Genomic DNA, 25304 nt, shown 5'->3' with positions numbered 1-25304 from the left:
GGGATGAGACTTCCCTCCTCACCCCATTATATTGTTTAAATATCTGTCGTGTACTAACGATGCTGTGGTGTAGTGGTTATCACGTTAGTCTTACACACTAAAGGTCCCCAGTTCGATCCTGGGCAGCATCATCTTTTTTATTTAAAGAAAATGAGTAAAGTTTTTCATAACTTTTAGTTTTGCATTTGAAAAAAAGCAAGCCTAGCTAATACTTTATAATATTTCAATAGTTGATAACTCTAACATTTAAATTTAAAAATTGACATAGCCAAAGATAACTTTTATTGTTTTGATGGGATGATGTCTCCTTTCAAGGTTGGAACTCATCCATCCATCATTAAAAGAGAAAAAAAAATGCAAAATATATTTAAGACTTGTGAGAACAGAAAATGCAAAAACATCATAAATAAGATAAGTATATCAATGAAATATGTGTTACATATGAGTGTTTATTTATTCAATTGTTAAATAAATCCTCACATGCAACTCTTATTGTGACTTATAAATCAATCAAATTATTAAATGCAATAATTTTTTCCCTCTACAACTTTATTCTACATAAAGAATTGATCATAAGAGTTGAAAGAACTGGTAATTGAACATCATTACAAGCAATTGAATCTTGAATGTGTATCCACAATTATTTGGATTGTATAATTTATCTTCTTCTTTTCTCTCTCAAAAAAAAAATAAAGGAAGAAAAAAATGTAGCATTATTAAGGTTTCAACGAGATAGGTGGATTAAATTTATATTTTTGAAAAATAACTTGTTCAATATAAAGGTTGACTAAGAAAAGCAAATATGCTAATTAATTGGTTATCATGTTAGTCTTACACACTAAAAGTCCCTAGTTCGATCCGGGCAGCATCATCTTTTCTTCTTAAAGAAAATAAGTAAAAATTTTCAAAAGAAATATTACTAGCATAGGAGCTAATTTTTAGTTTTGCATTTGGAAAAATGCAAGCCTTGCGAATAGTTTATAACATTGTAATAGGTAATAACTCTAACATCTAAATTTAAAAATTATGACATAGCTAAAATATAACTTTTATTATTTTGATGGGATGATGTCTCCTTTCAAGGTTGGAACTCATCCACCTATCGTTGAAAGAGAGAAAAAAAATGCAAAATATACTCAAGAATCATAAGAACAGAAAATGCAAAAACATCACAAATAAGATCAATATATTAATGAAATATGTGTTACATATGAGTGTTTATTTATTCGATTGTTAAATAAATCCTCGCATGCAACTCTTATTTGTGACTTATAAATCAATCAAATTATTAAATGCAATAATTTTCTCCCTCTACAACTTTATTCTACATAAAGAATAGATCATAAGAATTGAAAGAATTGGTAATTGAACATCATTATAAGCAATTGAATCTTGGGTGCGTATCCACAATTATTTGGATTGTATAACTTATCTTCTTCTTTTCTCTCTCTAAAAAAATTAAAAGAGGAAAAAAAATGTAGCATTATTAAGGTTTCAACAAGATAGGTGGATTAAATTTATACTTTTGAATAGAAAGGTTGATTTAGAAAAGCAAATGCTAATCAATTGGGTATAGATATAACATACCTTGACTCCTTTTTCTGAAGTTAGGGAGAGTAAGAGAGAGAGATATATATATTTGTTCAACCTAGAGTTAACAATATTACAGTGTGACAGCTTGTTGAACATCTGAGATGATTTGGAGACTTGGAAATTCTGGTGAGGCCATAATTTTTTTCCAGAATTGTAAAAAATTGAATATTTTAGAATATATATAGATTTGAAGAAGGTGGTGAGGGAGATAATCGGAAGACCTTAAAACCTTCCAAGGCCTTGCTTTTCCGAATACTTCCAGAAGAATTCGAGGGAAAGGAAAACTTGAGAACTGTTCACAAGTTTCAACATAGAGTTGTGATTTGTAAAGAGAGTTTACATGGAATTAGGACATATTATCTGAAAAAATAGAATGCTAAAAGATGAGATATGAGCAAGATACAGATGCATCCGGCATCTTTTCTTGAATGGTGCATCACTCATCCAGATTGCAATGTCAAGTCCTCATGTCACTGCGATGTTAATCTACAACATAGTAAGCAATATAAACTCTATCTTAAGTTTACAAAATATAATACATTGGATCAAGGTTCGCGGTCTCGGTACTGAACCCCATAACGTTACTACACTAGCACAATATTGACATGATATGGTATTGATTTTTTTTGACGTACCGAGTATCGATATGCCACCCGTACCAGATACTGGTACCGAACCGATACAATACCGTACATTCTGTACTGCTCGGTTTGGGCCAATATGGCAAACTATGTGTTGGATAGTTCATCATAGCAGAGATTCTTGGTTGAAACCGAATTCTATAAGCAACAAGAATTCTGAGTTTGCACATGATATCAGGTAATGACAATCTTTGCTGCGACATAGAGTTTTGTCAAACACTTACAAATTACCATACTTCTATGAATAACCATCTTTCAAAGTCAGCGTGCATCTGGGTGTACTTTAAAGGGCTCAGGAGCTCATTGCCTTGTGAAGCTGCCTCCAAAGAAGGATTCAAAGTATCCTAAAATGTAAATCCCTTGAAGAGAGGTGGATGTTTCTCATCAACCAATGCCTCAAAGAGGGGTGATGAGTTTGTTGATCGAGCTGTGGACGAGTTTGTTTGCACCTGGTGTTCAACACTCTTAAACTTCCCATTGCTCGGGACCTCCAAAGCCGCAAAGAGTAGTAGGCTTGTCATTCACTTGAGAGGGAAATAACATTCTTAATATTGTTTTGTTTGATTTATATGTTTCCTTATAAGCAACCCTTTTATAGTAAATTCCAACCATTGTTAGAAGCAATTTCCAAATACAACCGCATTATCTCATAAAGAAGCATCAGGGATGGGATCTACAATCTACATTCAGCCAGTCCCCACTTTTAAAGCACTTGGAGGCCACCCAAGTGTCGTATAAGTTAAGCGAACCAGATGCATCGGAGTGCCCTGCATCCCAATGGCGAGATCGGGGGATGCAGCATGGAGAGCAAATCGATTGTCGGGATTATATTTCGAGATCAAAACATGACTTGAAGGTAAACTGAATTGAAGAACCTTTCATTCGATAAAGGAAGTTCTCTTCAAAATTGTTTATTAATATATCAAAACCAACCCTTTATACCATATATTAGAAGCACATAAGGGATATGACCCCTCATTCGAGCATAATAGTTGTTGTGGAGGGAGAGGGGGCCTTGAATTTAGTCCCACATCGGCTAGTAGCGGAAAGGTTCCGTGCCTTAAATGGGGGGTGGAAATCCTTTCCTCTCGAGGGCCCTTTTGTGGGACAAAACCGTGAGGAGGGCTCCGGGTACGCTCGACCCCAAAGCGGACAATACCTCGGGAGGAACGCGGTCCTCTTTCTCTGCTAGCTTAATGTGGGCTAGGCTGTTGTGTGAGGCTCCGGCAGAATGCCGTCCCCACAACAGATGGCGCGCCAGGTAGGGGCGCCTCCTCTCTCCATTGACTATCCTTCAGGACTGTGGGGGCCCGTTGGGGTAAAACCTGCCCGGAACCTTCCCGCTGGGGGGGCTATGTTGTGGAGGGGGAGGGGGCCTTGAATTTAGTCCCACATCGGCTAGTAGCGGAAAGGTTCCGTGCCTTAAATGGGGGGTGGAAATTCTTTCCTCTCGAGGGCCCTTTTGTGGGACAAAACCGTGAGGAGGGCTCCGGGTACGCTTGACCCCTAAAGCGGACAATACCTCGGGAGGAACACAGTCCTCTTTCTCTGCTAGCTTAATGTGCGCTAGGCTGTTGTGTGAGGCTCCGGCAGAATGCCGTCCCCACAACAATAGTCGGTACAAAATTATGCTAAAATTAGAATTCAATAATAAAGAAACATGCTAGAATTATTCAACTACAAGTATAGAAGCTCGGCTAAAATTTGATACTATATCCAATGAATCCATTAGCTCTTTCGAAGGTTGGCATAGTCCAATTGGTTATAATACCTGCTAGCTGCACACTGTGCTGCATCATCTCGCCTTGAACATGCAGGATGGTACGGAGGGCACTCTATATTGAAGATTCTGGGGGTGAGGGAGCAGGAGGGCACGATGACATACTTGGGGATTCTTCTTTTTGGTCGGCGGCTGCGAAGTAGGGACTGTATTCTCTTTGAGCTCAGCATCAGGCGCCGATTAGATAGATAGGGACCGAAGTGAGAACAGAACAGACCAGAGTGATCCTACCAATCATAGAAAGTGAATGCAACCGCCATTATCCCGGTGGCAGTCTTGAGATCACTTGAGCAGCTTTTCAGGAATTTTATCTGGGGAAGAAGCAGTGGTAGAGGTGGCTTAACACTTGGTGGCTTGGGAGGTTGTGTGTATGCCGATCAGATCCGGTGGTCTAGGGGTGCAGTACTTGGTGGCGAGGCGGGAGGCGCTAGCGGTGAGACATACAGTTAGATTTATACTTGAGCCCGAGAGTATGTGGTCATCGCTGATGAGGTTTTCAAGTATGGTGCTTTGGCTCCTGGGGTGCGTGCTGGACGTCATCACTCTCCGGTCTGGAGGGAGATGTGTGCTAGGGCTATGGTGGTGTTGCCGGAGATTAGATGGGCCATTAGTGATGGTCGATCTATTGATGTGCTGGAGGATAGCTGGGTGACCGAATGGCCGATTTGTCGTATGCCGATTTTGGTGGACTCGACGAGATTGGCAGGTTGCAGGGTTAGCGATTTACTGGATTCAGAGGGGGGCCGATGGAGGGAGGTGGTGGTTCGGGAGGTCTTTGAGGAGCAGTTGGCGGAGATGGTTCTGGCTCTGCCAGTCCCTACCGGGGGGTGACTAACAGTCTAGTTTGGATGCCGACAGGACGATCACGGGTATGAGCCAGTGATCTTCACACGCTGATCAGCAGGGAGCCGACTCGTCAGTTTGCAAGTGGGTGGATATAGAGATTGAGGATTCACCCCCGTGTAGCACTCTTCATCTGGAAGGGGGCCTGGGGCGGCCTTCCGACCAGGATCTTGCTAGTTTGGCGCGGCATGCGGGTCTCTCAGTGCTGTGAGGTGTGTGCAGATGTCGACGAGACTACGAGCATGTTTTTCTGCAATGCCCTAGGGCCCGAGAGATATGGCAATGGTCACCGGTTCCACTACTTGACTCGGTGGGCTCGGCATAGGACCTGATTCATATGTTGAGAGATTCCATGCGAAGCCCCAGATCTGCGAGGGCGGGGATTCTTATGGTGTATTTGTCCTACCATATTTGGCTGGACAAGAACGCTAGTCTGTTTGAGGGGAGGCGGTCATCTTCGAAGATGGTGATAGATAGAGCATCACTGCAGGCGAGGGAGGTTATGGAGGTTGCCTCTATGTTTTCTTTTGAGATGGCTAGGAACATCTGGGATACTTTCCACGTTGGTTCAGCGCCTCGTTTTGCCCTTGTTTCTTGGGTATCCCCACCCCCTGGCTATCTCAATGTAAACTTCGATGACAGTAGGTCTGTGGATGGTGTGACCGGCAGAGTTGGATTTGTGGTCAGGGACTACCATGGTAGGATGGTTGCTATAGGAGGACGACGCACCCCAGGACTTATAGTAGTCGGGGCAGAGTTGCGGGCGGCCTAGGAGGATTTATCCTACGCCAGGCAGGTATTGCGTACCGAGCGGGTGTACCTCGAGGGAGACTCTGCTATGGTGATCGACTGGATCCGGGGGTCGGATAGGTATGGTGATGGTCATCCCTTATCCGGGAGACGCGCAGGATGGCTCAGATGATGGGCAAGTTTCAGGCTGTACACGTTTTCAGGGAGGTGAACCGGGTAGCAGACTGGGTCGCCTCTTTTGTAGCCCGACACTCCGGGGATTTTTTTTGGACGTCTGTATCAGACGCTCCTACTCCTTTGTCTTTACTGCTTTCTCGCGATTTGGCAGGTTGTACTCATGTTAGAACTATACGAAATGAGTAGTTGTTTTTACCAAAAAAAAAAAAAAAAAAGCATGATAGTAGTTCAAGCTCATATATAGGGGATGATCTACACCAAATTTGTTGGATAGATGCATCTCTTCAAGTTCTAAGGCTAGAGACAGTGAGCTGGAAAGCCTTGTTCTAATTTCCTGTTTCTCCTTGGAGTTGGTCACTGCAATCTCTCTATAAATATCAACAATAATGTATAAGAAAAATGGAAGCAAGCAAATTTTAGCAAGTTGAAGATTGATGCGTGTATGGATACCTCGAAGCAAGCGGTTTCTTAGGCCTTTATTCCACAGCACTTCTAGAGGATGGCATGGGTGCCCGAGGAACTCCCTCCAAGACCCGACCTTCTCCTTGTGTATGTTGAAGCTGATGGCTGTTCTAACCATCTCAAAGGGATCAGAGTAGAGGCAGGAAGTCTTCAACTGGCATCTCAAAGTGCTTCTTCCCCATGCTGTGCATCCTTACCATGATGTCTTTTGGAACTCCATGGTTTATGAATTATGATCTGTGAATTTTTAGAACAGAAAAACATAATTTACAAACTAAATGGAAATAAAGAAGGAATACAAAAATAAGCAATTTACAAGGGATGCTTTATAAATATGTGCTCATTGCATCAGTTGAATGATTATATCTTAGAGTAGGGGAACCGTTGGGGGAAAAAATGGACCACCCCACAAATACAATTAAAGCACCCAAATCCGACAGTGAGCCGAGCTCAGAAGGCTAAGGCCAGAAGGCTGAGCACAGAAGCTGTCGAGCTCATCCAGGCCGCCGAGCACAGAAGGCTGCCGAGCTCATCCAGGCTGCCGAGCTCAGAAGACTAAGGCCAGAAGGCCGAGCACAGAAGCTGCCGAGCTCATCCAGGCCGAGCTCATTCAGGCCGCCGAGCACAGAAAGCTGCCGAGCTCAGAAGGCTAAAGCCCAGAAGGCCGAGCACAGAAGCTGCCGAGCTCAAAAGACTAAGGCCAGAAGGCTGAGCACAGAAGCCGCCAAGCTCATCCAGGCAGCCGAGCTCAGAAGACTAAGGCCAGAAGGCTGAGCACGGAAGCTGCCGAGCTCATCCAGGCTGCCGAGCTCAGAAGACTAAGGCCAGAAGGCCGAGCACAGAAGCTGCCGAGCTCATCCAGGCCGCCGAGCACAGAAGCTGCCGAGCTCAGAAGGCTAAGGCCTAGAAGGCCGAGCACAGATCCAGGCCGAGCTCATCTAGGCCGCCGAGCACAGAAGGCTGCCGAGCTCATCCAGAAGGCTGCCGAGTACAGAAGGCTAATCATAGAAGGCCGAGCTGACCTCAAAAGGCCGACCTCGTCCACATGCTGCGGCCATGCCCTGCAGCAGCCTTACCGCACCATGCTTTGCTTGCCGGCCATGCCACGACATATTAATCAGGAACCATACCCTGCTACGACTGTCAACGCCTCACCATTCCCAAGAATGTACTGCACTGCGCGCCACAAGCAAGCTCTGGTTACGTGCCATCTCCTCCCATTATGGGAACGGGCCATCCACGGCAACTCATTACTTCACACGCCCACGTCCAATCGTGACAGTAACCCATTAATTCGTCCAGTCACATCACAGGTAACCCTGCCACTCTCCCTATAAAAAGGGAGGCTTCTTCCTCCCAAAGGGGGTTTTTCGGACTTCTACATACAGTCCCTCTTCTTCTCCAAAATTAAGCCCCCCTCTGACTTAAGCATCGGAGGGCCAGCGCCGGAAAAGCCCGGCCACCGGCTTCTTGCAGGTCCCCCGGAGGACGCCGCTCGCCGACGGATCGCCGTCCGCCAGTGTTCGCCGGAGCTCCTCCTCCTCGGGTCACGGCCGCCCTCGGGTCCAATTTCCAGCAACAGTTGGCACTAGAGGAAGGGATTGAACCTTTGACTCGATCTCCATCGACTAATCGAGCTCGGCTCGAGCTCCATCGACTAATCGAGCTCGGCTCGATCTCCATCGACTAATCGAGCTCGGCTCGATCTCCATCGACTAATCGAGCTCGGCTCGATCTCCATCAACTATCGAGCTCGGCTCGATCGCCAACAGACAAGGCCAAAGAAGGCCGCTGAGTCAACCTGGAGCACTTAACTCCAGCTGCATTAGAGGTACACCCTACTTGGCACGCACATCTCTATACATATTTGGCTATATTACAGGATGATCGACGACTGGCCTACTTCCTTCGCCCGAGCCAAAAAGCAGCTCGAACTCGGAAGTCGGGGGGTAGTGTTGGGGGGAAAAATGGACCACCCCACAAATACAATTAAAGCACCCAAATCCGACAGTGAGCCGAGCTCAGAAGGCTAAGGCCAGAAGGCTGAGCACAGAAGCTGTCGAGCTCATCCAGGCCGCCGAGCACAGAAGGCTGCCGAGCTCAGAAGACTAAGGCCAGAAGGCCGAGCACAGAAGCTGCCGAGCTCAGAAGGCTAAGGCCCAGAAGGCCGAGCACAGAAGCTGCCGAGCTCAGAAGACTAAGGCCAGAAGGCTGAGCACAGAAGCTGCCGAGCTCATCCAGGCAGCCGAGCTCAGAAGACTAAGGCCAGAAGGCTGAGCACGGAAGTTGCCGAGCTCATCCAGGCTGCCGAGCTCAGAAGTCTAAGGCCAGAAAGCCGAGCACGGAAGCTGCCGAGCTCATCCAGGCCGCCGAGCACAGAAGCTGCCGAGCTCAGAAGGCTAAGGCCTAGAAGGCCGAGCACAGATCCAGGCCGAGCTCATCCAAGCCGCCGAGCACAGAAGGCTGCCGAGCTCATCCAGAAGGCTGCCGAGTACAGAAGGCTAATCATAGAAGGCCGAGCTGACCTCAAAAGGCCGACCTCGTCCACATGCTGCGGCCATGCCCTGCAGCAGCCTTACCGCACCATGCTTTGCTTGCCGGCCACACCACGACATATTAATCAGGAACCATACCCTGCTACGACTGTCAACGCCTTACCATTCCCAAGAATGTACTGCACTGCGCGCCACAAGCAAGCTCTGGCTACGCGCCATCTCCTCCCATTATGGGAACGGGCCATCCACGGCAACTCATTACTTCACACGCCCACGTCCAATCGTAACGGTAACCCATTAATTCGCCCAGTCACATCACAGGTAACCCTGCCACTCTCCCTATAAAAAGGGAGGCTTCTTCCTCCCAAAGGGGGTTTTTCGGACTTCTACATCAGTCCCTCTCCTTCTCCAAAATTAAGCCCCCCTCTGATTTAAGCATCGGAGGGCCGGCGCCGGAAAAGCCCGGCCACCGGCTTCTTGCAGGTCCCCCGGAGGACGCCGCTCGCCGACGGATCGCCGTCCGCCAGTGTTAGCCGGAGCTCCTCCTCCTCGGGTCGCGGCCGCCCCCGGGTCCAATTTCCAGCAACAGGAACAAATCAATTAGATAATCCGTGAGCCAATGATCCATGCTTTCGCAATCATGCTCAGATCATGGACTGGAAGATTATATTACACTGTAAAAGTTGTTTATCTTTCAAATTTAAAATTGACCTTCTCTATGACAGTCTATAGTACTGATCAACCTATGAAGTTTCTCTAGTTACAAAATTCACCATGGATCGTTGGATCTATTATTTACACTGGTAAGGAAGTCAATATGCTGCTGAAATTTTATTTAATTTCAGAAATAAAATTGAACCAATATGTAATCATGGAAAGTAGTGGTCCTGCTGGATATATTAACCTGAAAGAAGCCATAATCCTCACAAGCCTCTTCAATATTTTCGATAATGGTGGATTTTGAGGACCCTTGTACAGGGCTCAGGTCTATGGGAGGCATCACATGGTGCCTTTCTTCCACCGGAAACATATATCTCTGTCACAGTGAGTGCATTCTTACCATGTGTTAGGAGCTGGTCTTGTCCTTTGAGGAAGTTTCAATTCTCTCTAAGCTTCGTCTCTTCTTAACAAAGTTCTGTACTGGTCTTAATATAGGTTCAGAGATCTCATGCACAACATCAAACAAGGAGATGCATAAGCAAAAACTTAAGCATGTGTTAGGCCATCTTCATACAGGATATGATCAAGTGTGTTCCTGAGCATGAGCCAATCCATAGGCAATGAGATTGATAATTGATTTTTTTCTTAATATCACAAGTTGCTATGCTAAAGACAGACCTAGTATGAAAGTCTAGTTGAAAACATGAACGGCTGTAAATTGATATTTAATTTAAAAAGGTTTTGTAATTTTAGCCATGCCAGTTTCTACTTGTTTGGATGCTCAGAAGCTTTCTTTATGTATAACAAGGAGGGAGAAAAGACATCAATGTCAGCTTGTCCATACTCCATGCTGCATACTCATTCGCCTGTATGGGGAAGGTATCTAATTCATCTTATGTGATTTCATGCATCATTCTTCCTTGGCTGCAGAAAATATTGAGATAGTATTAGAATATTTTTTATCTATCTGAGTCAATGATCAGCATGTAATTGTTTGCTCCTAAGAATAAGGCATATATCTCTGGAATACTTCAACAGTTCATCAAAGTGCTGAATACTATTTTCTACGCCAAACGGTATCTGTATACTGAGGGAATTATTAAACACAAATTCCAGGCCTTTTTAAGCAAGGGATAAGTCTAGTTACGAATTGTAAACTATATATTAAGTAGATTGTCGCACATCAAGAGATACAGCTAAAAGAGAGTAAGACAGACTTTGAATAGAATCCAAAGGGTTATCTTGTCTCATCTGGAAACTTTCTGATACTGTTTTTCAGTGCCTAGAATGTCTTGAACTGGAGCCACAGCAGAGATGAAAGAGCAACATATATGTGTACTTAAATTAAGTTTCCTGGCTTACCAGAAAATGAACAAAAAATCTAGATGTTTTCTGACATACCAGCTTTGAGACATGTCCAACTGTTCAAGATATGCACCTAAGGCAGGATGAGCGACTAGCTTACATGCCTACAAGTTACTGTTTATAATGTATGTACTTCAGCGATTACAGAATCAGGCCATTTGAATGGAAAAAGTTTGAATATTGTAGATCACAGTTCATTCTGATGGACTCCCATATCTCAATCTCAACTCTTTTCGCTGCAGTTTAAATTTCTCAACACATTTCTTGTGTCCATCTAATCAGCTCTCTTTGATTATTATGAGATATATATAAGTTTTGTATAGAGCTGCATATAAATACAAAGTGAAAGCAAGAATGGTTGTTCTTGCTGTGTATTTTATTACTGGTTGGATAATTGTCTCAACCAAGAAATGCTGTTCCTTTAATCATATTAGAAACCAATGCCCGTTTTAATCTTTGTACAGTTCCTTGAACAACAAAGCATCACATGTTCATGATCACATCAAACATATCAACCTCAACTTTGCTGTTTGCGGAAGATCAATAATGAAGCATCTAATGAGAAAGCTTGCATCAACAATTGAGCATACCTCATAACAGTCTGGGAAATGGAGCAAATGCATGACAAGCAAACTAATGGAACAGCTATGCCATATAAACCATTTCTTGGAAATATTTATCTGAAACTGTGAGAAAAGCATTCTCCTCTAGATACAAAACATGCACCATGATTGGTTGCACTCAGTATACAATCATCTCTGTTGCACTCAGTATACAATCAACACCAAGCATATGCATTGAGATTGACTTTGAATATTCCAAACTGTCAGGCTAGCATACAAAAGCTCGAAGCCTTAACCTTGCCTCAGCTGCTGCAGCTAATGAGTCATCAGTGGGGCTCTCTTTTGCAGCAGCAACTGCTGCAACGTAGGCTGCTCTTGCCTCTTCCATCTTCTCTATTTGAATTTCATCAATATTTTCCTGTTGTCAATTCCGATAAGCACTCAGCTTGTCAAAAGATAAGCAATTGATGAGGAGAAGAATCAGATGGCTAAATACAGCAAAAATATGAAACTAGCTATCTGGTCATTCACTAGTACATTATGGCATGACAGATAATGAACATAGATATGCATGTACTAACTTAATGCTTATGTCACCAAACAGAAAATATTCCGTTTGTTAGTCTCTTACATACTACTATAATGAAAATTGTAGTAGAGATGGACAAAGTGATAAGTTGGCATTCAATTTGACTCTCTCATGGATATGGTCACCTCAATCATCTCTAGCCAACTTATTGTTGCCCTTGGCACCGAAAATTCAGATGCTTTTTCATAAAACCGCCAAGTGCATTCATATGAAATTCCTAAAGCTAAAAGACATATTAAATCCATGATCCCTGCTCTAATTTCTGTCAGCATATAGGCGCATTTACATGTATCCGGCCTTCCTCCTGCATCTACTCTTGCATTGCATACCTCACTCTTGATCATAGCGATGCTCATAAAATACCAGATGAGTTCCTTGTAAGTTGACTAATTGAGCCCTTGACTATAAGTTGGAATTCTACTGCACTAAACGTTCCAGTTAGAGCTACAGTGCCAAACCAATTAACTTAATATCCATCCTGTTGAAAATCCAAAAAGAATTAAGAAATTGCATTTGAACATAAATTAGATTTTCTGCTAATTATAGTAGCCTGCAATTATTGTTTTGGAACAACTTTTCAATGACGACCTTTTTGTTCAGAAAAAAGTAAAAAGTAGGCATGAAAGGTGCCTTCATGCCAACGTATAACATATGACAGCTCCCCCTTCGAAATAGTTATGCCTATCATAAGCAAGTCTGACAAGCACGGCTACTCCTTTGTTATGCCTCCTTCCCAAATGCTGTTTGGCAGGCATAAGGCTTATTCCAAGCCTAATGCCTACTTTTTGCCTGAACTAAATGCAACCTAAGTTTCAGAAGCAATACTAAAGCCCGTATGCAAACTACTTATAAGCTCATACAAATACATACTTCACTAATGGTTTCCATGATTCAGGGGGAAGAAAAGCCCACATTATTTACAAATGAATTCCAGAAAACAGAAGGTATAAGTTGAGTCTCTCGCAATTTCCTTTTGCAATTAGACATGTTATTTGTTTACGTCCTACTACACTAAATCCTTCTTAAGTTTACCGTACTGTCCAGACATCTATCTCAACATTCTCATCTCTGGCATGTTCATCTTGTTTGTTTAGGCCTCTTTATTGCTCAACATTCTGAACCATCCAACAATGCGAACCTTATCACCATTCTATAAAAGTTTCCTTAAGCAGCCAATACGTGCAACTCATGTTCTAATATTTTTTCGACATTTTTCTTGTCATTCTTATGTATGATAATTGATAACCCAAGATAACAAAGCTATTTGCACTATAGTATCCCTAGGACATAAGTATTGGTCATACACTTATTTTTTGTTTCAATTTATATTCAAATTGCATTCCATATGCTCTACTTTTCTGCTACTAAATTTAAGGCCCTTAATTACTAAAATTTCCCTCAAGAATTCCAGTTCATCACTTAACCAACTCTTTTTCTTATCAATCAACGCTCAACATAATATTATTTCTCAAATAATATAGAAAATGGTATACTTTTTCAAATATCAACAGTAGGTTTACCAATGAGTAGTAAAAAGAGAAATGAGGTCAGCATCAACAATTGGCCAACTGAGGCTACATACTAACCATTTCACCGAAACTTCAATAACTGTGACTTCTGTGTGTGCGTGCATGTCATATCTAGCTTCCCCAATCTTCATTGTCGTCAGCCATATGCTATTCCCAAAAACTGTGACTTCTGTGTGTGCGTGCATGTCATATCTAGCTTTCCCAATCTTCATTGTCGTAAGCCATATGCTATTCCCGAAAATCTCATTTCCTACAATTGGATTCATCACCATGTTTCCTTATATCAAGACCACTTGAATGCTGATTCTCTAAGGAGATCTCCAATGTCAGTTTCAAACAAAAACAAAAGCTTAGGAGGATGAATGTTACTTGACATGTCAGTTGTCAAGAAAACAAGCTATACCATTAAATGATCTTGCTCCAAACTCCACTGACCAGATACTGAGTAATTTAATGAAATTTCTGTAAATTAAACATTCTCAACCACTAAAACAACATTCTAGGATATTTAAATATAAACTAGTAAGTTACCAAAAGGACACTAAAATGAACATTTTAGCAATAATCCTTTCTGAATTAATATATTTAAAGAATTATAAGCTAGAGGATCAACAATTTCCAAAAACTTTTTGTTTCTTTTTGATAGAAGAGGGCCATAAGCAATGGGCTACACAATGGGGGGGGGCAGCCCTTCCACAAAAAACCCCTAACCCACCAAACCCCGGTAATGATGGGATTTGACCTCAAGTCATTTGGTACAATTGCCAAAGACTTTACCAGCTTGGTAAACGAGCACCTTTGTAATGCCATAAATTTTCAAACAAAATAAGCAACAGCTAGTTCCAAGGCTAGCGAAGTTCAGCACCAACAATAGTAGTGGTATCCTTTAAATAATTCCCTTTTTCAAGATTTACTTTTAGCATTTATAGGAGAACTGAATATTTTCTTCTATATCTGCTGATTACAACTAGTGAGACCTAACAGAAGAAAGAAAAATAAAGAAGCTATATTATTTATAAGAAAATAAGAAAAGACGAGCTTACTGTAGGTGGAAGTGGTTCAAAATCAAAAGCAGCAGCAATGCTGTCATCAGGATAAGCAGCTGAGTCATTCTTTGTTAGTTTCTCAAATAACTGCACCAGTGCAGCTATTTCAAGGTCCATAGAGACTGCATTCCCTTGAAGTTCCTCAACTTTTCTATTTGACATCCTTGCTTCCCAATTTAATTTCTCCAAAGCCGCTTGCTTGTCTGCAAGCATGATCTGTAAAAACCAAAAAAAAAGGACTTCTTTGAATAATCTATGCAAACAGTATTGTTAAGCCATGGAAGGACTACAATATTAGGTTGTGGATGAGTAAAGTGTAACTTGGTAGCACAAAAGCTTGGCAGATAAAAAATGAACATGACAGAACAGCTTTGGGGCGAAAGAGGTTTCCATAATTTATAGATAATAAAGGCAAAAAAATTTATGTGACTGAAAAACTGTGAATGAGTTATCTATTCCAAACAACCCAAAAAAATTTGGTTTTGTTACCAAAATTATACTGCCAATACCATGAACTTCGATCATACCCAATTTAGTTTGAGTCTTTGAGCCATGAAATATTTTTTGATGTAAATGATGGTAAACCATCCATTCATTAAGTAAAAGAATAATTACATCAAAAGGACATAGAAAACTTCTGTCAGAAGATAAAACCAAAAACAAATAGTAGAAACTAGAAACACAACAAAATCTAGATGAGCTGGATCAAAAAGTTCCAACCCAGTACAAAGAGCATGAGGTCCCACAGATTCAGCAGATTTAAGGTGGTTCCAGATCTCGTGCATGCCAAATACACCATAATGAAGCAGCAGCTATTGTATCCCATAAATCCCTGTTTCTCTTTTTTGATAAAATCCTTCACCATGAATCCCTGAAGCCATCTAGGAGCAGAACTCTATTTCGAAATTTGAATACGATTAGGAGATCCCAGCATAAGCACCTAGAGAAGACCTTAAAAATAAGTGATTCCTGTCTCCTCTTGTTAGGACTTTGTTTTCCGCAAAAAGACATTGAAACATTTTGATCTTGGTGGTAACTTAGCTTTCCAAATCCTCCTGGACCAAATGCATCCTATCCCAACTTTGTTGATAAGAGTATAGACTTTGTCGTGAACGCCAACAAACACCATCACTTCCTCCTGTAAGTTTGTCCTTGCTGAGAAGTTAAAAAAAAGATTTTAAGCCTCTGCCATAAGATCTGATGAAGTTTCTTTCTCAAGTATTAGCTGCCACTTGTTATTTATCCAATAGTCTACCACCTTCGCCCTTGAATTTGCAAGAGCATCAAAAAGCTTAGGGAATAATGTCTCTATAGTCATACTGGTAATCCATTTATCTCTCCAACAATTGTTTTGTCACTCATCTGCCATCGAAAACTTGATAACAATCGCTAACATATCAGCAACCTTAGTCATCTCCTTCCAAAAATAGGATCCTCATCTTCCTAAATCATTTAGAAGTTCTGTTACAGTGCCATCACCAAGTATTTCGCCAAAGGTCTCCCCATATCCAACTGGCGAGCACCTTCCACCACCTTTTGCACAAAAGTGCACAAAAGTTCCACATATCCAGGATCTCAAGACCACTTTTTTTGCCTTTGCAAAATGAAGCCCAATTGACAAGATGAAGAACCTCATCCCTTCAAGACCTTTCCCAAATAACCTGGCTCTGATCATTCAATTTTGCTGACCAACCATTGAAACAGCCAACATACATTCATCCAATAAATCAGGATAGTACTCAACACTGCATTTAGTAACCAATTTACCCCCCGTTGGCAGCAGTTTGCCCTCCCAATTGTCCAGCCTTCTCTCCATTTTTTTCACAGAGGGTTCCAACCATTCTTTGAAAGAGGGGAATTGCTAATGGGTGTGCCTAAATATGTGATGGGGAAGTTACGTAGCTTACAACCGATGGCACTAGCAATCCATTAAGCCTTTTTTCTGGCAGATGTTCATAGGGATCACTTCTAATCTATGAAAATTAATTTTAAGCCCACGAGCAGAGTTGAAAGGTAGAAGAAAGAACTTCAAAGCCATGAGCTATGAACGTAAAGCTTTAATGAATAGAATGGTTTGTCCTCATTAGAGGCAATTAATGGGATTCAACAATGGTGCCGGTCAAGTCCTCCATATAATCCATGCCCACAAGCTTTCTGCAAAATCCTTGCTAAAGAGTCCACAGCCAAAAGAAACAACATAGGAGGCAATGGGTCGCCATGCTAGAGACCTCTTTGACAATAGATAGGTCTCGTCAAAGATCCATTTACCGCCACAGATGAAGATACCTTTGAAATGCTTTTGGTCCACCTCATCCATTGAGGACCAAAGGACCTAGCAGCCAAAGACTTCATGGACGTCATAGGCTTTTTGAACTAGCTTCAAGATGATACTCTAAATCTTCTCCAAATGGCACTTTTAGATAACTTCTTAAGTAGCAATCAGCCCCTCCATTCCTCCAATATCACCCAACCCTTGATGAAGGTTGTTTGTTTAACACCTACCATTTTACTAACAACCATCACTGATGTATTAGCAAGAACTTTTTTGAAAATCTTATAGCTACCATTGAGTAAACTAATTGGGAGATAGTCACCAGGGTTGCAAGGCCTCTTCCTTCTTCGAGATAAGCACAATGTTGGATGCACTCAGTTGACCTAGAGCAGAAGAGTCTCAGGTAATCACTCTCATAAAATTGATCATATCTTCTCCAACAATCTCCTAAAAAGTTTGGCACAATGTTGGCTGCATTCAGTTGACCCAGAGCAGAAGGGTCTCAGGTGATCACTCTCATAAGATTGATCATATCTTCTCCAACAATCTCCCAAAAAGTTTGGCACAAAAGTAGTGGAAGACCATCCGGGCCCGGGGTCTTATCTCCACCCAAGTCGGAAAACTGTTTTCCTAACCTCCTATTCTGAAAAGTCAGCAATATGGTGAACTAGGGGGCAGCTCTTGTTGGAAAGTGTAAAATCCTTCCAAATTGGTTTGGCAGAGGCATTTCAGAGATTTCAAAGAGATCAGAAAAATAAACATGAAAAGTTTGAAGAAGACTGGAATCATCCATTCTCTGTTCAAAGTCTAGCTCCTTTAGGATCCCCAACTACCTTATGGAGTAGCATAGAGATGTTTGTGAGAGTCCTTCAACTCAAAGAACCCAAAATTTGGACTTTCGAAGTTTGATCACTCCCAATTTCTCTCAATTTTCTTTTTGTTTGTTTGGATCCCTAAAACTAGTTTTGAATTAAGGGTTTCACGTAAGGTCTGTCGTACCGGTACCGGTTGGCGTACCAATGGCGGCCCGGACCGGTACGTACCGGTCCCATACCGGTCTCGTACCAGTTCCGTACCGACTTACCGGTCCCATACAGGTTCTCCAACGATAAGCTACCGGTACCGGATTCCACACTGATCCGGTACTAGTCCCAGGCCAGACCGGTATGTACCGGCCCATACTGGCCGGTACGGTAGACTATGATTTCACGCATCATTGGTGCTCTTTGTAAGTTTTTTATTCTCCTTATATACTTCTTCTCGTGGAGATGAAAATTCAAAGGGAGAGAGGCTGAATGAAAATTCAAAGGGAGAGAACTGTACAAACAATGCTATGATTAGCGCTTAAAAACTTCACCATACTAAATAGCCAATTTTTCCATGCAACAACAAGGACATATGTGTGAGTGCATGTCCATTGTTAGATATGCCAAATTAAGCCATGTGGAAACTTTGCATGTTTGTGGTTAGTTAGTTTAGCCAAATCAAGGGTTGAAACTAATGGAAGTTCTATTTTATTCTCTAAAAAAGTTAATGAAACTACTTGGGCTTTGCCTTTGTTAGCAAAAAAATTAAGGGTTGGAACTAGGCCAAGTTGGGATCCCATGCCTCCTAGGCCAAACGGAATGATATTTCTGCAACTTCAAGTTAAGCTCTGGCCCAAAAACTTTTTTTAGAATCAAGCCTGAGCTCGAACACAAGCAAGATCCAGATCCCAAATGGGTCCAACCTAATGAAGCCCAACTAGGCCGAAAGGCTCAACCAAACCCAAGTTAGCCTAGCTAGCCCAAAATTCTCACCCTGCAAGAGGAGGAGATGGAGGAAGATTAGTATTTTTGACATCCCCCAAGTAGAGAGAGGGAGAAATTTAAGGTTAGGGTTTTGAGCTTAAAAATGGTGAAGGTGAGAGAGAGAGAGAGAGAGAGAAGACAAGCGATAGCGAAGAGATCTCTATCGAAGAGAGTGAGAAAGAGGGTGTATGGAAAGCCTATCTATAGCAAAGAAAAGGAAAGGTGGAAATCTTGTCGGTGCACTTGACTTTGGAGATGAGCTTCACTTTCATCGTCTACACAAAGTCCCCGAAATCATCCATCATCCCTTTCTTGTTTTCCTTCACAAAGAGTACCCCTCGATGTTGAGGTCGATCTCGATCTGGCCATGTAACTTAATATTTGATAAAGGGTCTAATAACTTCTCCCCCTACCTTCCGTCCTAGAACTTATTAATATAAGACATAGATGGCCCCTATCTTCAATCCAATTACTCATTGATATGAGAGATGGATGCCTCCTACCTTCAATCACATAACTTAGAGATAGATGGCCCAGATAGAAGGTTCATGTAACTTAGAATTTTGATCCATTCATCTATCAATCTATGTGTATATATGCACAAACAAACATACAAACCATCTGACTCTTAAAAGTTCATATTCATAGTCTACCAAGCCAATTAAAGTGTGGATACTAATGCTTCTAATGACAGCACAAATATTGTCGGGGAGTGGGTTCTATTGTCATATGGAGACAAAAGTAAAGACCCTTAAGGTCACCCCCTGGACGTCAAAAGAAAACGATTAATGTGACTTCTACAGTACATGCACCCACAGACAATCTCCTGAAAAATAATATTAATAGCACAAAGTTCAAGGTTCATCCCATATTTGTAAGGATACATTGTAATTAACTAGGTATTGATAGGATCCTATCTTAGGGATAATATGAAGGTAAGAGCATCTAAAATTCCATGCACAAAATGCATAAATAGTGATATACAGATAGGGTTTTTTTTATAAGTCCATACAAAAATGAGGTCTATGCTGATGAATTGTAATGTGTCGTCTACTAACGGATCCTCATCATCCTCAGACTCAAACTCACTTACAAGTTCTGTTATTAAGATTTCAATATAAGCAAAGAGGGGGCAAGAGAAAATAGAATCATTCAACATCTTGAAAGTAAGAATCACTCGACATTAATTGCAAACCAAGAAAAAATATTATGCTCAACTGTATACCTTGGCATTATATAATTGTGAATTAGTAGATCTAATCATAGAATCCTTCTCTGCAACCTGGCGCCTCAATTCATCAAGTGTTGCATTTGCTGCATTCATTTGATTTATTGAATTTTCTGCAGACTTCAGCTCTTCATCTTTCTCTAACAATTTCTTGTGTAGCTCATTGACCTGTTCCCGCAGCATAGTCAATTCTTCCCTCTCCTTTTGCACATTTTCTGCGGTCAACGCCCTCGATGAGAAAAATGATATGTCATCAACAGTGTCATCTCTTTGGAAATTTTCTGCACGATCCCTCCGTTTTTTGGCTGAGATGCTTTGAGCTGTTTTTCCACCTCTGAGTTCAGCATTCTGTATTTTGTAAATCTTTTAATTAATTTTTAGTTTAAATCATTGAGATGAGACTGGATGTCATCTTTCTGTTTAGTTTAATAAAATTGTTAATCATGAAATTTATTTCTAACACCCGGGACATCTCTGCTATATTAGAGTCAAATGAAAAGAGTACCGAAAGTAAACTAGAAAGGCAAAGAAATAGGCTTCTCTATTTGTCCAACAAGATAGTGGACTGCTGCAAAGTCCAAAACATTACATAATTTTGTTTTAATGAAGCAAAGGAACTAGACATTAGCTTTGCATCAAAATGCGGGGGAAAATCCAATATTTCTTTTCCCAATAGTAACAATGATAACTAAAAAGCGATACATAAACGGACATATAGCAAGTTCTCTCCAGGCGCATCACAACACGATCATTTGATAAAACTGACCCTTCATTTCGTTCACATTTTAGAAAAAAGAAAATTACGGAAACATATTGTAGAATCAGCAAATCATTGCAAGGAACCACATTTATATACTTATTAAATCGCGAAGATTTCAAATATTCAGAGATTCATGATACAAAAAAAGACAAACGTCGGGATCAAGCACCGCACCTTCTTCGGCTGGGACGGGGCAGCTGTGTAGACCATCGATGCCCGCCGCGTAAAGGACGATTTCGCCCTCCGGTCCTAAAAATGAAAAAAAAAACCCAAAAAAATCGGACACAAAGATCAAGAAAACTGCAAAAAGGGGAAAAAATGGAGAGCACTGGAAGAAGGTGATGACCATCAGCGATTCGACGAGGGGGACCATCTCCACTAGGTTCTTGAAGAGGACTTTGTCGACATTGCCGCCGTCCCCGGAGGTGGCGCCGGCGGAGGAGGGAGGAAGGATGGAATGCGGCGGGGAAGGCGGCGAGTGGCGGCGTCCGCCGGCGATGGCGGGGCTCCCGTGGTCCGGCGGATCCGGGAAGCTACGTTGCTTCTGCGATCTCTGCAGCATTTTTTTTTTCCCCTTGGTGGGGTTGGGGGCGTTTGGTGCGTTAGAAGGGAAGGCGTGAGACCAAGCGAGAACTGCGAGACTCAAAAAGGGCCGGGTGGTTCTATATACACCCCCCCTATTGCTAAGGACACCCCCCAAAAACCAAAAAAAAAATACCCAAACTAACCTTTAGTGTAATTACCATATTGCCCTTGAAATTTTCTCATACACCCCCCTTCCTCCTCCTCCGTTTCGTTTTGAAAAGAAAAAAAAAAAAACACCCCTCAAACCCCCCTTAAACCCCTCGATCCATTTACATCGTTTCGGCGATCTTTGAAGGAGATTTAAGCCCCATTCGAAGCATGGACAAGCAACTAGTGATTTGGGACGAAGAATCGGCCGCAAAGGTACGTGTTCCACCTTGTTTCGAAATTTTTTTTTTTTCACGGTTCGTGCTCCGTTCGGCACTGGATCGCCGAACAAAAGGCTTATGTTCGGCTGAACAGTGCCGAACAGAAGCCTTCTGTTCGGCAACCCTCAACCGAACAGATCTGTTCGGCTGCACAGTGCCGAACAGAAGGCTTCTGTCCGGCACTGTTCAGCCGAACAGAAGCCTTTTGTTCGACGATCCAGTGCCGAACGGAGCACGAACCGTGAAAAAAAAAATTCGGGAGAAGCCGGCGAGGTGGTTCCGGGAGAAGCCGGCGAGGTGGTCGGAGATCGGGAGAATGCCGGCGACGAGAGGGAGAAGGGGGACGGGGGGGTTTTCGGCGTTGGCGAGGTGTTTTGGAGGGGAAGAGCGGGGTGGGGGGGTTTGGGGGGTGTAGAGAGCAATTTAGGTGAGGGGGTGGGGAGGGTGGGGGGTAATTTAGGAATTTTTAATTTTTTAGGGGTGTCCTTAGCAAATGGGGGGGTGTAGAGAGTATTTAATTTTTTTTTAATTTTTGGGGGTGTCCTGAGCAATAGGGGGGGTGTATATAGAACCACCCAAAAGGGCCGGGCTACGCCCCTTGCCCCCGGGAAAACGCCCCGAGTTAGTGGTAAATTACGTAAATGCCATCGACTTGGACCACCGGGCCGCCGGCCGGATTCATTGGCCGGCTTATAATGGAGTATTAAATTTTCACGCTCTTTGATTTGAGGACTTGGAGCAGTCCGCTGCCTTGCATACCCACTTTTAACAGCATCCCACTTTGAAAACCTATCATTGACAAATTAGACAGAGATGCCAACTTAGAGGAAGGCTAAAATTCTTCAAAAAGAATGAAATATTTTGACATCTTGGCCAATATATATGAACAAAAAAAAAATCAAATTATCAAATGACAGATTAATATCTAGATTAATTTCCTACTTTGATTTTTTTAAATTTTGATTTTAGATATTAATATTTTAATTTTATTTTGATATCGATGAACTGTTGGTCATAATTAAAAATAAAAAGAAATGAAAAAGAAAACGAAGAAAGAATGAATTTGTTTGTTTGTTGATGTTTATTTTGTAGGATAAAATCCTTAACAACATAAGATGATATATCTTTATTTGGAGTTCGTTATTGAAGATAGCTAGAGTTGCTATGATGCTTTTAGTAAATGCATACCTAAATTGTCATTGTAAGACTTTAAAATTCACTCTTATTTCTTGAAAAGCACAAATTTATGGATCGAGGGTTGTAAGCATGCTAGATCGATCAGGATGATCTAAGAAATATGATCGATCGAGGAAAGTAAGTTCCGCATCTCAGTTACAAAAATAAACATTTTAATAGAATGTGAATATTACAAAGAAAGAAAGCATTAAGAGGGAGTAATAAATTATAGGTAAGAAATAACAACAAAAAGATTGATTACATAGAAGAAATATAATTGAACATATGGACAAGTAAGTACTGGAATTGCTCTGGGTAATCGGACTCTCATTTGAAAAAGATGGAGTTCGTCACTCTAAAGCGCGAATTGAGTAACTTCATATGTAGTTAGTCACTTTGTAAGCACTCTGTTAGTTGGAAAAGAGGAGTTGCCTAGAGTGCTCTGGGGCTGCTTGTTTTCTGATTTTATTGCAAGTATGCATATGAGAATTGTATGAATTATCCGTTTCAGCAAAAAACAAAAATCTGTCTTCTTTCCTGCACATGCGCTCCAGTCGCCCCTACTTGCACATGCAAAGCATGTGATCAACCAAGAATATTTTTGTCCTGGTTTGGGCCACATGGGTTTTGGGTTTTGGTTCTTGGGCTCGGACTGTTTTAGGCCAGATGGTTTCGGGCTTATCCAAGTTGTCCTACGCTTGGCTTAGCTATTTTGGGCTGATCCAAACTCTTTAGGCTGGCCAAATGGGCAATTTCAGTACCGTATCAGGCCTCAAATGGGCCGGGGATTACTTGCATGAATCACTCCCTCCTGTCCTCATAACTTCATTTAAAAAGTTAACTCCTGTAATTAAGTATCTAAACAATTTTATAAGTGGTAAGTGGCCAAACATATTTCTTTCAAGTATCATTGACAAATAATTAACCAAACCTTGATTTGCCTTATATTTTTTACCATTTATATAGTTGGTTGATGACCGATTAAATTTTGGATATAGACAATATATTGTTATATTATGTGCCATAAGTTTTCTTATGAGATCCATTTTCCAATTCCTCTAGATATAGAACCATCATTGGATGGTCACTCTGTTTTGATTTGGTAGTATTTGAAAATGAAGATCATAGAAATCAAATTCTTGGACCGCTTAAGAAAGAAAAATGTCTATATTATGAAATGTCCTTCCAATACCCAATATTTTAGGTCATAATTACATATTAAACTATTTAATGTGTACATACATCACAAATGTTCTGCAGCCTCATCTTAGAGTAATCTTGACCAAAACCACTAAATACTAATAATTTTTCCATCATCATTCATCAAAGTCTCATCCATATCTCCCATAATCTCATTAAGATTATATTGGAATCTATTCAAGATTGATTAGTCTCCTCATGATCCAATAGATCTCATCTGCACCCTCTACAATCAAACACAGAATATTTTTCTAGAGTTGTCGAGATCTACAATATTGCAGAATATTGTTTACAAACATTATAAATAATGCACTACATCATGATGCCCAACTATGCCAGCCAATTTCCAAAGTAATGCTATATTTCATATGGTCCAGCATCAACATGTTTTATAAAATCTAGGTTACAAAATCTAGGTTATAGGACTCAATCATAAGGTTTAGAAAATTAGGGCCACTGGGAAAAATGGTCTTCATAAGGACTCATAAGCCTAACTGGCTCCAATAAAAATTTCAAGTCTAGCATATGGTTGGAGTCCTAAAACAGTAGAACTATATCTGTAATTTTTATGTCTTCATCTTTTACAACTACAAAATCCTAAAATTACTCCCCCATCAAGTTTATGGATAGAGAAAAGGATCTGGCCATTGTTTGCAGAAGGATTCGGCTTCATTACATTTTGTTGTCCATGCATTATCATCATTGATCTGCCAATATAGTTACACCAATATGTGATACACAAAATATAAAAAAGCATTCTATATTCGTTCAATTAACAGAGGAAAAAGCACATCGAACCTACACGCATTCGATAATTACGTCTGTAAGAAATGGATATGTAAAGATTTTTGTTTCCCATGCATCAAATTCCTAGTGTTATTTTTCCTTCTCTCCATAAGTGCTCGTCTCTAGAAATATTTCCGGCTCTTAGATTGCATTTTTTTATTTCATCATCAATTTTCCTTTTTCGCTCATCTTCGACATAGATCTAATGCGTCGTTCTAAATTTACAGTTTGTTTGAATGGTTTTTGGGAGACACCTTACTTGAGCCCTCCACTGCAGTCCACATGTAGGAGATTGAAGCCAAGCCATAAAAAGATTGTATTAGTTTTTCACTATCTCAATCATTCTTTAAACTCTTCTAGAGAGAGAGACAGAGAGAATCCCAGCTAAGTGTTTGACAACAGCAGAAGCATATACTGTTCATGGAGTCAGTCCATTTGGTGCCTTCACAAACAATCCTCAAAGCCATGGCTGTATTGTGCTGGTCCAACTCATTTGCCAATCCAACATGCAGAGCTCACCTCCCAAGAAATTATTAGAACACGGATGTGTGGATCCAAAGAAGTAGCCATTGTTGTCCAAAAAAAAAAAAGGGTCAACGCTCGAAACAACACTTGGTTGGAGAGATGGCAGAATGCCGACCCACCA

The 25304-nt window shown here is 41.4% G+C and overlaps 1 protein-coding gene and 1 non-coding gene across 2 annotated transcripts; one reads left to right on the top strand and one right to left on the bottom strand.

Annotated features, from left to right (window-relative positions):
- The first annotated feature begins 58 nt into the window (after positions 1-58).
- On the top strand, positions 59-131 carry TRNAV-UAC. Its single transcript has one exon. It is a non-coding gene; the product is annotated as a tRNA-Val (tRNA).
- Positions 132-11388: 11257 nt separating this feature from the next.
- LOC103706554 (protein MICROTUBULE BINDING PROTEIN 2C-like) lies at positions 11389-21164 on the bottom strand. The gene is made up of 5 exons (XM_008790687.3): positions 20890-21164; positions 20718-20792; positions 19781-20131; positions 14491-14709; positions 11389-11747 (listed from the first exon to the last, which is right to left on the bottom strand). Exons 1-5 carry the CDS (start codon positions 21103-21105, stop codon positions 11598-11600), a joined length of 1011 nt encoding a protein of 336 aa, XP_008788909.1. The 5' UTR covers positions 21106-21164; the 3' UTR covers positions 11389-11597.
- Between the last annotated feature and the right edge of the window lie 4140 nt (positions 21165-25304).

This window comes from Phoenix dactylifera, chromosome 1 (assembly GCF_009389715.1).
Source record: "Phoenix dactylifera cultivar Barhee BC4 chromosome 1, palm_55x_up_171113_PBpolish2nd_filt_p, whole genome shotgun sequence".
In the NCBI taxonomy this organism is placed as follows: domain Eukaryota; kingdom Viridiplantae; phylum Streptophyta; class Magnoliopsida; order Arecales; family Arecaceae; genus Phoenix; species Phoenix dactylifera.
Note: the sequence above shows the minus strand (reverse complement) of the source record. Positions and strands in the feature narration are given on the sequence as shown.

Bases quoted from the DNA above. Each gene is read 5' to 3' on its own strand.
- LOC103706554 (XM_008790687.3), bottom strand. From the start codon at position 21,105: ATGCTGCAGAGATCGCAGAAGCAACGTAGCTTCCCGGATCCGCCGGAC. The intron at 20,132-20,717 runs GTGCGGTGCTTG...TACAAAATACAG, and splicing joins CCCCGTCCCAGCCGAAGAAG to AATGCTGAACTCAGAGGTGG. The intron at 11,748-14,490 runs GTAAGCTCGTCT...AATTGACAACAG, and splicing joins TTGAACCACTTCCACCTACA to GAAAATATTGATGAAATTCA.